This window comes from Erinaceus europaeus, chromosome 21 (assembly GCF_950295315.1).
Source record: "Erinaceus europaeus chromosome 21, mEriEur2.1, whole genome shotgun sequence".
In the NCBI taxonomy this organism is placed as follows: domain Eukaryota; kingdom Metazoa; phylum Chordata; class Mammalia; order Eulipotyphla; family Erinaceidae; genus Erinaceus; species Erinaceus europaeus.
This window is the reverse complement of record NC_080182.1, coordinates 13,245,432-13,258,407: the sequence shown is the minus strand read 5'-3', so window position 1 is coordinate 13,258,407 and position 12,976 is coordinate 13,245,432. Positions and strand designations below refer to the sequence as shown.

Here is a 12,976-nt window from a genome sequence, read left to right as displayed (position 1 = left end):
CAGTAAAAAAGCAAAATAAAATAAAAATCCTTTTCGAAAGCCAGCTTTCCTGAACAGTAACAAGATCCTGAATCGACTTCTACATGTTGTAATTTGCGTTTCCCATGTGGCTGATAACACCCCCCCTTTTTTTATTTTTGCTTACAACATCACTACACATATATTTTCATTTATTTCTATGTGATGATGGCTCATCTTTTTCTGAAAACAAATTTGAGGAGGTCTATTATGCTAATAGTATAGTAGTGTATCATAAGAATTACAAATTATATGTTGTCATAAAAACCATGAGTGTGCATTTATCTAGAATGTATCAGTAACTTACTCCCCAAAAGGAACTTCATTTTTTGCCCTAAAACTAGGACTCAAGTCAGATATAGAGACTGGTGTTGACACTGAGTTTCAAATTTATATTGGAGTTTGAGAAAATGATTGTCACTGGCAAGCAGGGAACTTGGCAAAAGCCATGCAGATTTCAATAGTAATTCTAAAGCCACTTTTAAAAAATAACTTCCATTTAAAAACAGCTTCCAAAAGCACTGAAATCATATAATTTTCTTTTAGTTTTTCTGCAGTCCACTCCAATCTCTGGTGACTAGCAATGCCCAAATGAACCACCAGTGATTGGTTTGTAGTGACAGTGCTGGTGCAAAGTAGATGTGGACAGAGAAGGGAGTAAGGAGAAGCTGCTGAAAACAAGAAATCAGCATGTCTCCGCCCAGGGAAACACTGGGCTTGGGGCAAACCCCACACCAACAACGACATTTCCTGTCAATATTGTGTCACTTCTCTGCTCCCATAATTTACACGAAACATATGGCTTTGCATGAATTTCCCTCCCAAGAGTCCAGTGTGATCACCAGAAGTAGATCAGGCCTGCCCTTCACTTTTCTGGCAGAGCTATTGACTTCAAACATTCTCAACTGAAGTAGCCTTAGAAATGAGACACAGGCAAAAAGGTTGGTAGGATGGGCCATTTGGGCTTGTGAAGCTTGTGTGGTGATGGGACAGGTGCTATCAATTAGGAAGGTGTCTGCTTCTCTTGCTGCTCCTATCAGAGCTGCATAGTTATGGGCAATAGTTACAGGCATAGTTATGGGAAGCAGTCAACCTGAATTGAGTCAACCTACCTATTTGGTTTTTAATTATGTGACTTGAAGCAACTCTCTGGATTTCTTACTGTTCCTCATTCCATATCTAACACATCAGAAATCTTTGTTTTAATCCAAAGATATCTCTTATGTGAAAATAGTATTTATTTTAAGTTACAAAAAGTTCAGATCTTATATTGGCAGAGACATTTTTAACTTAATATAATTTGATTAGTTGTTTAGTAATAAATTATAATGATTTATTAATAAATAATTAATAATTATTCTATTATTTTGTTATATGTTCTATATATGCTATATAATATATTAGTGTGTAATATATAATATTAATACAAATTATGCTAACTAATAATAAATTAAATTAATCATGAATAATAGTTTACAAGACTATAAGATTACAGGTATAGAGTTCCACAGCACACCCATTACCAGAGTTCTGTTCCCTCCTTCCCTCTCTCTGCCTCCTGTAATAATAACCACTATAGTTCTCACAAAGTTTTAGAGGTGATTTGGGACATATTCAGTGGACTCTGCAGGTTTTAAAAAGATGATATTTTTGTCCTTGGGGACAAAATGCATGGAACTGGAGGTGAATATGCTTGGATAAGTAAAGAGGCAAAGGACAACTTCTGGATGGTTTCACTTTATGTGGAATATAGAGAACTGAAACACATGAATTTGGAAAAAAAAAAAGTGGGAGGAGTAACCAAAGATATGGTGTAATTTTTTTTTTTTTAAATAAGAACACTACTCATCTCTGGTTTATGGTGCTGGCAAGGATTGAACCTGGGACTTCTGGTGCCTTGGGTTTAAAAGTCAGTCACACTACCAGTGGTGCTATCTCCTTGGCTTTATATGTTTGTAGGTTTTCTTCTCTCTGTCTCTACTGCCCACCTCTGTGATCCAGCCCACTCCAGCTCCCAACTAAACCACTGATGCTACCTGCCTGGTCTCATAACTTTTCTCTGCATAACAACCATCCATCCCATCAGGCCATTCCCCTGTTTAAAGCCCTTCAGTGGTGTCCCGTTACATGAAGAATATGCCCACAAGGCTCAGCATCACAGGACCTCTGCCCTGTACCTATGTCATCTCCACACTCCTTTCTGGCCTCCGGACTTCACATTGCCTTTGCCCTCTGCCTTACACCTTCTTCCTTTGGCTCCATGAATGCTGCCTCCTTGACATTCTCCAAGTCAGAGCTCAACACATTATTTCTCAAATGGGCTCTGGCTGCCTGTCCCCAGCTCCTGACCCCTATGTACTAGCTTGTCATTACCTGTCTTAACACAGACTCAAATTCTTCAGTGAGTGCACTTTTTTATTTTTCTTTCTGTTTTCCTTCACTACAGTGAAAGTTCCTTGAGGATACTTCAGCATCATTCATTGCTGAAGCCTCACCATCTGAAACTAGGTTTGACCCATGGTATTTTCTCAGGAAAGATTGGTTGATCACATGTATTATTACATCACTGGTACTCAGCCAACAAGCATTCTGCCCTCCACCATTGGCCCAATGTCTTAGACCCAAGATGTGTAAGGTTTTTTTTTTCCCTTTCCCCCTAGATAATGTTACATCTTACATATGACTCATATATAATACATATATAGTTATGTAGGATAATTATAAGTGATAATATTAAATGCCGTATAATTACTCTGTGTAGGTCACCATGTGTGTTCAAATGAAATAGACACCATTTCAAAATCAGTTCATCTAGGAGGTCTCATTAGTGAAGATTTGAATTAGATAGGATTTGCTATAGACAGAGATGAGAGATAGTAGGAAGAACTTTGGAGAAAGCAAAAGTCGGGGGGAAAAGATAGCCCCCAGATAGAAAAGTATAAGGTAGATTGGGAAGGAAACATTAGTCGTTTAGCTGGGCTATCTCAGGATGTCTATTTAGGGCAAACAAAGGAGAAGAAAGTCAGATGAGAATTGAGGGTCCAAGAGATATTTTATCCCATAGAGAATGCTTGAGGGTGTGGGATTGAGCCATGGCCATATGGGATAACCACAGCACCAGAGGAAGGTCCACCAATGACGGAGCAATGCTATAGTGTCTGTCTTCTTTCTCTCTCTAACCCCATTGTCTCTCTTGAGAGAAAAAAAAAAAGATCATCGGAAATTATCCCAAGATCATGCTAAGGTTGTTTGATTTACAGTTTCTTCCCCTAGTCTACACTGGGGGAAAAAAGAAGAAGAAGAAAAGAAAAAGAAGTAAAAATCATCACATTAGCTCTACCAGTGCTCAATCTGAAGGTGTTTGGATTCAACCAAGCTAAACCTTGTTATTAAATCTTTTCATTTAAAAAAAAAATTCACCCTACACTGCTGTGTGTGTTTGTATTTTAAATTCCTGTGTCTTCATACGTGTAGTAGCATTCCGTTTGTGAATTGACCTTCATAACAGAGTTATAAAGTAGACAAGGCAAGTGAAAGGAGCCTCATCTTCAGGGTAAGAAGATTTGTCAAGACCATAAAGAAGACAGGAAAGGAGGAACCAAAGTCATTTTTTTTCTTAGCTCAGTCTCTGTAAGAAAAGTCAGAAAAAGAAAGAAGCTACTCTTGTGACTGTCCCATCCCTACATCTGCATCTGGAGAGTCAGCAGAACAGTAGCCTTCCTTCCACAGGCTTGCCATGCCAACTGTTGCCCCCCCAAACATCGCCGTTCATTATGAAAACATGACAGAAACCAATTTTCTTTCTTTTCCACTCACTGGCCCAAAACAAACAACAAAAATGCAAAAAATAAAATAAACAGGACGTCAATGCCATCACACTGAGTTATGAAATATACTTGAAAATTCTCCTTTAGGCTGTAACCACAACTCCTACCACACCCTTGGAGGGCCTGGACTGCTCCTGTTGACCCTGCTGCCTTGGCAACGAGAGTAAAAGAATTGTCCTCTGCGTTTCTTTCTACAAAAGAGGGGGGCAGTAATAGGGAAGGACCCTGAGCTGGGCAAGGCTCCTGCAAGTGTGATGGCTCTCAGAAGTGTGCTCTCAAACCAGCATGTCCTGGAAAGCTTGTTATAAATACCAGTGTTTGTACTCTACTTCTGAGACTGCAGTACAGAAATCATGTGATTCTCTGCACAAGGAAACATTAGACCAAAGTCTTATCACTTGGCAGTGTCCTCACTTCTCTGCAAGTGAAAGATCCAGCCTGCAGTGCCAGTTCCTCCTTTCCATCTCTTCCAACTCTTCCCCATCACCCACCCACGGGGTGTTTTGTTCTTAGCTGCTCACTGTGGGATCAGGTATAGGTGGCCACCACCACTGAGCGGCACTTGAGCTTCTGATCCCTTTTGTTCACATTCATGACTTCCTGGAAGACAGAGAGTCTGCAATGGGGATATGAAGAAGAGAGGAAGTCTCTGTCCGTTGGTGTCAGAGTGTACAGGGTGTAAAGGTGTCAAAGTAAAGGAGAAAGTGTGGCACTCCTACAGGTTGCTGTGTGAACTCCTGCCCGCTGAGACTCCAGTCCTGGTCTCAACAGCTTGTTCTTAACCTCCTGAGCACATGTTATTTCACTTGACAACTATCTCAGATTATAACATGAGGGAGCTGACTCACTGTAAGCTGCAGACAAATTCTGGTTATTATGGTCACAATGACAAAAAACAAAAAGGGGGGGTGGGGCAACAGGGAGTACTGGTCCTGGCAGAAAGCCCTAGTGACAGAAAAGATGCACACCATCACACTGTGACAGTCACTAAACGCCAGGCTGGGGCATTCACTCACTGCTCAGTGGCACAGTGGACAAGAGCACAGTGGGAAGGCAGGGGAGTCTGCAACAATACTCGTGCAGACATGAGGCCTGGGGAGAGGGCTGAGAGTCTGCACCTCTAACAGCTCTCCGAGTGGAGTGGGACTTTCAGTGGTGAACTTGATGTCATCGTGATTTTGATGCTGATTTTTTTCAAAATATTTAATGTATGTATTTATTGAATAGAGGTAGAAAAAAGTCCATAGAGAAGCGGGGGGAGAGAGGAGAGAGAGACCGGTGCGGTGTTGCACCTGGTTGAACGCACCTGATACAGCATGTAAGGACCCAGGTTCGAGCCCCCAGTCCCCATCTGCAGTGGGAAAGCTTTGCAAGTAGTAAAGCAGTGTTGCAAGTGTCTCTCTGTCTCTCTCCCTGTCTATCTCCCCTACCCTCTCAATTTCTAAGTGTCTCTATCCAGTAAATAAATAAAGATAATGATTTAAAATTAAAAGGAAAGAGAGAGAGAGAGACAGGTGCAGTACTACTTTACCACTCATGAGACTTTCCCCCTGCAGGTGAGGACCAGGGACTTGAACCCAAGTCCTTGCACATTGTAACAGGTTTGCTCCACCATGTGTGCCATTGTTCCTCCCCTTGATGCTGATTTTCAAGGACGCACACCTGAAACTCATACACCAGCATAAGGCACTGTTAGAGCAGCTTGAAAAAAGGTTCATCATTTGACACCCATGTTGCCATGCCAACCTTTGAGCAACAAGGCCATGGATTGTTCTTGGGCAAATAAACAGGCCAGAAGGACCTTGGGACGTTACATACCCAACTCTAGCCTTAAGCATGCCAGCTTTGTACAGCACAGTGTCCTACAGACAGCCAGCAAGAATTTTCCTCAGCTGCAGAGACCTGATCCAACTGGAATGTGTAGGGAAGATGGAATCTTCAAGCCCCGGTGCCCAGGGTAGAAAGAAGACTGAATCTACCTGGTGCTGTTGCCAGGACTCCTCATCTCGTGCCCCCGTCACGACCCACACTGCAGCCAGCCTCCACACAATGACAGCAGAGATGTGTAGTGTGCTCAAGGTCACCTGGCACTTTGAGCACTGAGAAGCAGACCGTAGATTCCTGTGGGGTTCTGTTTGTTTGTTGTTTGTTTATGTGGAAGGTTTTTTATTTTGGTTTTTGTTTGTTTCTTTTATGCCTCCAGGGTTATCACTGGGGCTTGGTGCCAGTCCCAGCACTACAAACCCACTGCTCCTGGCAGTCCTTTTTTTCATTTTATTGGGTAGGACAGAGAAATTGAGAGAGGAAGGAGAGCTAGAGAAAGATAGACACTCATAGACCTGCTTCACTGCTTGTGAAGCATTCCCCTTACAGTTGGGGATTGGGGCTCGAACCCAAGTCCTTGCACAGGACCTTGTGCTTAGTACTATGTGCACTTAATCAGGTGCACCACCGCCCAGCCCCTAGACTCCTGTCCATCCCCCCTCTTCTCTTTCTGTCTCACACTTTCTGTGGCAAAAAGCCTGTGAACTGGGCATTTTTTAGAACTAGTACTAAGATTGGTCAAATACATCAATCACTTGGTTCTGGTCAGAGAACAAAGTGGTGTAAGAACTTATTTGCTAAACAGTGTGAAAATCGGAGACCATATAGTATGTCAGCTTTGAAGGTATCTTCTGACACTTGAGCACTCTGGTAAATAAAGATCCCTTCAACATAGTCATTTAAGCCTCTGTTCCTTCTCCTCCTTAGCCAGAAGACATTGGACAAGCACCAATAGTAAATGCCCCAGAAGGTGGAAAGGTTGACTTGGAAGCCTTCAGCCATTTTACAAAAATCATCACACCAGCAATTACCAGAGTGGTGGATTTTGCCAAAAAGTTGCCTATGTTTTGTGAGGTAAGGAAGTTGCTTTTCCTTCTGCATTACTGTTGTAACATTTCCATCAACTTTTAGGAAAACTGGACAGTATAATTTAATGTTAACCGGTAGGGACCTGTAGGGACTTAGTCATAGAAAAGCCATGTCAGTACAAAATGAAAATGCCACTCTGCTTCATTTCCCCTCCGCATTCTCTGCTGAGCATTAGCTCACTAGCTTATGCAGGTGAGATCAGTGAAAGTCTTAGTCATCACCTGACTCCAGCCCCAGGGGACTAATGGTTGCAAGACTTCCATTTATTCAGCACTTGCTATGTCCTAATTACCATGCTCAAGTTTGCCCAGATTAAATCCAGTTCTTAGAGCAGATCTGCAGGGTAGTTTGCATTAACCCCCATTTTACAGCTGGCAAAAATTAAAATCAAAGAGATGAAATTAATTTATCCAAATCTGGGGCATGATTTAATCTAAGTCTATATTCTTTGTGCTGTATATCCCATTAAGATGACTGTGCAGCTGTTTCTGGATTCTCCAAAACAAGCTAAGCGACCCTCACAAAGCCAGACTCTTGGCATCTTAAATGGTCCCTCTTGTCCCATCTTCAGGACATCCTGAAGTACTTACCCAGAAGAGCTCACTTAATCCCTAACTTAAAGACACTGAGTCCCTAATTTAAAGAGCCCTGTTCTGTTGTAGCTGAGAGCTGCGGTTCTATAGTTAGTTGCCTCAACAAGAATCGGATTCCAGTTAATGTCTGCAGACATCCACTATCTCATATGCTAGCTCACCCAGTGGAACTTGTGCTTACCATGTGCAAGGAGAAGAAACACAGAAGAGCAGCACAGATGGTCCGGGGGGGGGCTTCTTCGACAGTGGAGCAGTGCTGTGTTGTCTGTTTTCACTGTGTGTTGTTATCCTTCTCTCTAAAATAAACAATGAAAAAAACTTCTGCAAAGCTGCTTAGTTATAGTCTCACACATGCATGAGTCTTGAGTTCGTTCTCCAGACATAGATATTCCAACTATTGAGAGAATTAGGTATACGAACATGTAAAATCCTTGGGTAATACCTGAGTCATCAGTATCCCTGACTGAGGACATAGCATATGGTTATGCAAAAAGATTCACAGGCCTGAGGCACCAAAGGTCCCACGTTCAATCCCCAGCACCACCATAAGCCAGAGCTGGGCAGTGGTCTGATAAAGAAAAGAAAAAAGAAAAAATGAAAAAATAATTTTTAAACAAAGAAAAAGAAAAGAAAGAAAGTTAGATGAGGGCAGAGAGAAGCTCCCAAATATGGAGATAGTACATAAATAACGTTCACTGTAAAGCCCATTGATTTGGTCTGGGGCCTGTATCCGGCACAGGAGCCTGTGTAACCTCTGCATCCCTGTAGGTCTGAGCTCGCATTCCGTGGTCATAGCTAGGATCATTCTAGGCTGCACTCATTGCAGGATCCATCTTCCTCAAGTGTCAGAGTCTATTGCTGACCCGGTCTCCCTTTGAAAATTGGGGCATTCTCTACCATTGTTCTACATTAAGATCAAAGTCCTGTAGAGGCCCAAAAGTGGGTCCAACACTGTTCCTGATGGAGATGACCAGCAGTGGTGGAGAGAGGGATCTGTTAGAGCTCTAGGCCCTGGATGATGGGGTGGCCTGCTAGTGACCAAGAAAGCCATCATTAGAGTCTGCCAGTCTCTTGCTCTTATCCAGCTTTTGTAGACCTTACTTTATCTGACAAGGTTAGCCTTAGAGTGATTGAGAGAAGTGAAACAGAAAGTGGGTGAGGAGGGTGTCTAGATAAGTAGAAACTATTTGATTAAGTACTTGATGCTGACTTGTTTTTAGGTCTTTCTACTTGCTTGCTACACTCATTGCATACTTTTACTTTAAGGTCTATGTTTTCCCCTAGCTTATGGATACATGTGGACATGTGCTCTATCTCATGGACCCTGGTTCTGTGGCTTTGTTAGGAAGTGCACCACCCGAAATGGAATTAAGAAGTCCTATAAGCTAGGAACATTTTCACTGGACAAATGGAGCTGAAAGGTTGACATCCCACACCTGGCATCTCTATACACTGTCCAAAGTGAAACACATTGAGGTGGTACTGGTTGCATTGAATTGGCTGGGATCAGCAAATGCAGTATCAAATGGTATGGACTGAGAGAAGCGGGCAGGAAAACGAGCCTTGCCCCAAAGGTCCCAGGCCGGGGAGAAATATGGGTTTTACAGAGAGTGGGGGAAGTTCTTGTTGTCTTAGAGTTTAAGAAGGCAATAGATAGGGTTTTTTTTTATTATTTCTTTATTGGGGAATTAATGTTTTACATTCAACAGTAAATACAATAGTTTGTACATGCATGACATTTCTCAGTTTTCCATATAACAATACAACCCCCACTAGGTCTTCTGTCATCCTTTTTGGATCTGTATTCTCCGCCCCATCCCCACCCCCAGAGTCTTTTACTTTGGTGCAATATGCCAATTCCAATTCAGGTTCTACCTGTGTTTGCTCTTCTGATCTTGTTTTTCAACTTCTGCCTGAGAGTTAAGATCATCCCATATTCATCCTTCTGTTTCTGACTTATTTCACTTAACATGAATTTTTCAAGGTTCATCCAAGATCGGCTGAAAACGGTGAAGTCACCAATTTTAATAGCTGAGTGGTATTCTATTGTGTATATAGACCACAACTTGCTCAGCCACTCATCTGTTTGGATACCTGGGTTGCTTCCAGGTTTGGGCTGTTATAAATTGTGCTGCTAAGAACATATGTGTACACAGATCTTTTGGGATGGATATGTTGGGTTTCTTAGGATATATCCCCAGGAGAGGAATTGCAGGATCATAGGGTAGGTCTATTTCTAGAAGAAAGCAAAAGATAGTTTTTTGTTATAACCAAGTTATTTGTAAATTTGGTTTAGTTTGAAAATCCCATGGTTAGCATTTATTGTACTATACAAGATTGTTCCGTTCTTTTAAATACACATGTATGGTTTCTCAGTTTTGTGCAGCAGGAATCTGCTACATACTCCTTTCCCCACTCCCCATCAAGGTCTCCAAACCCCCTCACACTCTCTACCCCCCACCCCCCACCCAGGCCTCATTCCATTCCTTCCCAGAGTCCCTTCCTTTGGTGCAAGGGAAAGGAAGAAAGCTTATATACAGAGGCAGAACCACCAGGCTCTGACCAGATTTCTCAACAAAAACCTGAGAGCAGACCTCCTCTGATGCTCCTCATTGTCTATTTCTAAGCCTCCCTCAAGGGACATGGTAGTGTGCCTGAGGTTGTAGGTGTCTGATACTCACAGCCAGGTAAGACCTTACCCTCTGTCATTGCAGTAAGGGCCACAGGGCCAGATGTGCTGGCTGTCAGCCCTGCAACAGAGTCACAGAGGGACTCGTAGGTCCTGGAGAAGGGATTTAGACAGATCTGTATTTAGGGTAGAGATATATATGGCTATGACCATGAAAATTCATTAGCACTCACTAACTTATGTAACACTGCATAACTTATGGTAACACCACCAAGGGATATAAAGCTGACATTTTAGAGCCCATTATAGTCTTTTCTGAAATACATGTGTGTGTGTGTACCCACAAACATAAATAAATATATGAAATATATTGACATAAGCTAGACCACAAGGTTCTATTTATGAAACTATTTTATAAACTTTTTATTAAATAGTAAAGTGCCACATGCCATAAAGGTGCAACTGTGTGTATGTTCACAGCCTTAACACACCAATGTGATCAGTACCCAGATAAAGAAACAGGTAATTATCATACTCTCATGTTACACTCAGCTGCAGAAGAGATCCTTTAAGTAATCTTTCACAAAATAATTTTTAGTGACCACAAAGAATTCCAAAGAACAGCTTTATCATAATTTCGGTTACCTACTTTTCTGGATCTTTGGTTCACTTCCAGTGTTTCCTATAAATGCCCTGCCTGTGGCTGTTCACAACACCAAGGTCCTAAGGACAAATTCTAGAAGAAATAAAGGATTAAGGGCAATACTTCCTTTTCAAGGTGTTGTTTGTTTGTTTTGTTTTGTTTTATCAATGATGCCAAACTATTCTCAGAAGGGGGGTGCACTCTCGCCTCTGTGCTTGCGCTGCTGTTTCCTTTCACTCTTGGTGAGCTCTTTATTGTTTCCTGTTCTTCCTTGATTCCCCTCTCTCCATGGTACCTTTGTTCCTAGTCCTTATTGTCTGAAGAGGAACTCTTGATTTTGTTATGGTATAACTTGAGCGGGTCTGACAATCATGCTCCCCTTTGGATGCTCATACCAAGGAAGAGAAAAAGGAGGGGGAGAGAGAGAGAGAGAGAGAGAGAGAGAGAGGAAAAAGAAGGAGGAGGAGGAAGAAGAATAGGAAGAGGAAAGGAAAAGAAAGGAAAGGGAAGGGGAGGAAAGGAGAGGAAAAGAAAGGAAAGGAAAGGAAAGGAAAGGAAAGGAAAGGAAAGGAAAGGAAAGGAAAGGAAAGGAAAGGAAAGGAAAGGAAAGGAAAGGGTAGTGAGAAGGGAAGGGGAGAGAAGGGGAGGAGTAAATAAGGCAACCACCTAGAAATATTTCCATTAAAAAAAGAAATGGAGGGGCTAGGTGATGGTGCACAAGGACCCGTGTTCAAACCCCTGGTACCCACCTGCAGAGGGAAAGCTTCACAGGTGGTGAAGTAGCAGGGCTGCAGGTCTCTCCCTCTCTATCAGCTCCTCCCCTCTTTTCCTGTCTGTCTTTATCCAACAATAAATAGGTTAATTAATTAATTAAACAAAAGAGAGAAATGGAGAACTTATACCCATGCACTTATTTTGATGGTAAGGTTCAGGGTTCTACATGGAGCTTTTCAAGAGTAGATTATGAAGAACTGACTTCTCTGAGATTTACTTAGAAATTCTAAGCTTGTCTCAAAGTCAACATGTGGACGGTCATTCAATTCTAAGACTTTGGTGTCTCCAAATTACAAATAAGGGAGAAAAGAAGGAAAACGCCCACTTGTTATCTGTGACAGAGACTCTCGTGTTTCTGGTGCGTGTCGCTCCCAGGGAAACCCGTTGACATTTTACACTCCCTTCGGAGCCCCAAATAAGGAAATGGACCATGTAGGCCACTGAGTAAGCAGAGTAAGTTGTAGATTCCAAATGGTCTCAAGACCCAAAAAGGTTCTTGTCAGAGGAAATGTGGTGAAGCTGCTCTTCAAATTGTGCTTCTAGTAGTTTCCTGCTAATATTCGTGCCAACCCCGCAAGCCAGGTTGGTGACCACCCAGAGCTTCACAGTACCTAAAATCTTTGTTAGCAGAGCTGCAAAAGCATGCCAAAGAACCACTTCTACGGTGTAGGGCACTGTCATCTTTGCCTATCAACTTGAGTGATGCTCTCCTAAGGAGACAGGATGAGTGGGTGGGAGGATCCCTGCATCTCTTGACTGTCATGCCCTCATGGAGCATTCTCACAATGAAAGCATTTTGGCAGGTGACTAAAAGACTGTTTGACTACATATTGAAACAGATCTCAACAAGATCTCACAAGCTCCCCTAAAAAGAAAAGGCATCTGGCCTAGTATATAAGCCACTGGGAACCTTTACAAATGCCTACTCAGCTCTTATTTCAAATTAAACTAATCAACTATGGGGCCAGTGCACTTACAGTGCATAAGGTCCTATGTTCAAGCCCCTGGTCATCACTTGCAGGGGAGAAAACTTGATGAGTGCTGAAGCAGGCCTGCAGGTGTCTGTCTTTTCCTCTCTGTCTCCCCCTCCTTTCTCAATTTCTCTCTGTCTCTATGCAATAATAAGTAAAAATATTTTTAGAGAAGAATCTTAAAAAAGAAAACTTCTACATCACCTATAGTAAGACTTGGTTGCAAGGATGAGATGGCAGAGTGTTATTGGCACCTTGGTGGCATGCCCATGTGGTAGCATACATTTGATGAGTTGCCAGTGTGTACTCTTCTGTCGTAAATCCAAGTTACCTCAATTTAATATTGTTTTAATTTTTAAAAAGTAACCGTTTGATCTGACTAGTGATTACTCTTTAGGATTCTATGCTAAAGCTTCTCAAGAATAGCGGTCCCCAACCAGCAGCTTGAGTATCACTTGGGAATTGGGAGAATGCAGAAACGCACAGGGTGGTACCAGCAGTGTGTGTTTAAGTTAAGCAAGCCCTTAAGTGATAGTGGTGGAATGAAGTCAGAATGGCTGTCCTGGGGACTAAAACAGGTTCAACCCATTTCCACTCATTTTCCCATC

The 12,976-nt window shown here is 42.2% G+C and overlaps 1 protein-coding gene across 15 annotated transcripts in view; it reads left to right on the top strand.

Annotated features, from left to right (window-relative positions):
- Nucleotides 1-12,976, top strand: part of THRB (thyroid hormone receptor beta) — a 480,256-nt gene that overhangs the window by 455,116 nt on the left and 12,164 nt on the right. For all 15 annotated transcript variants that reach the window (XM_060180429.1, XM_060180427.1, XM_060180435.1 and 12 more), the window contains one exon: nucleotides 6,597-6,743. In XM_060180429.1, the coding sequence (XP_060036412.1) occupies nucleotides 6,597-6,743 (147 nt within the window). The remainder of the gene's footprint in view (nucleotides 1-6,596; nucleotides 6,744-12,976) is intronic.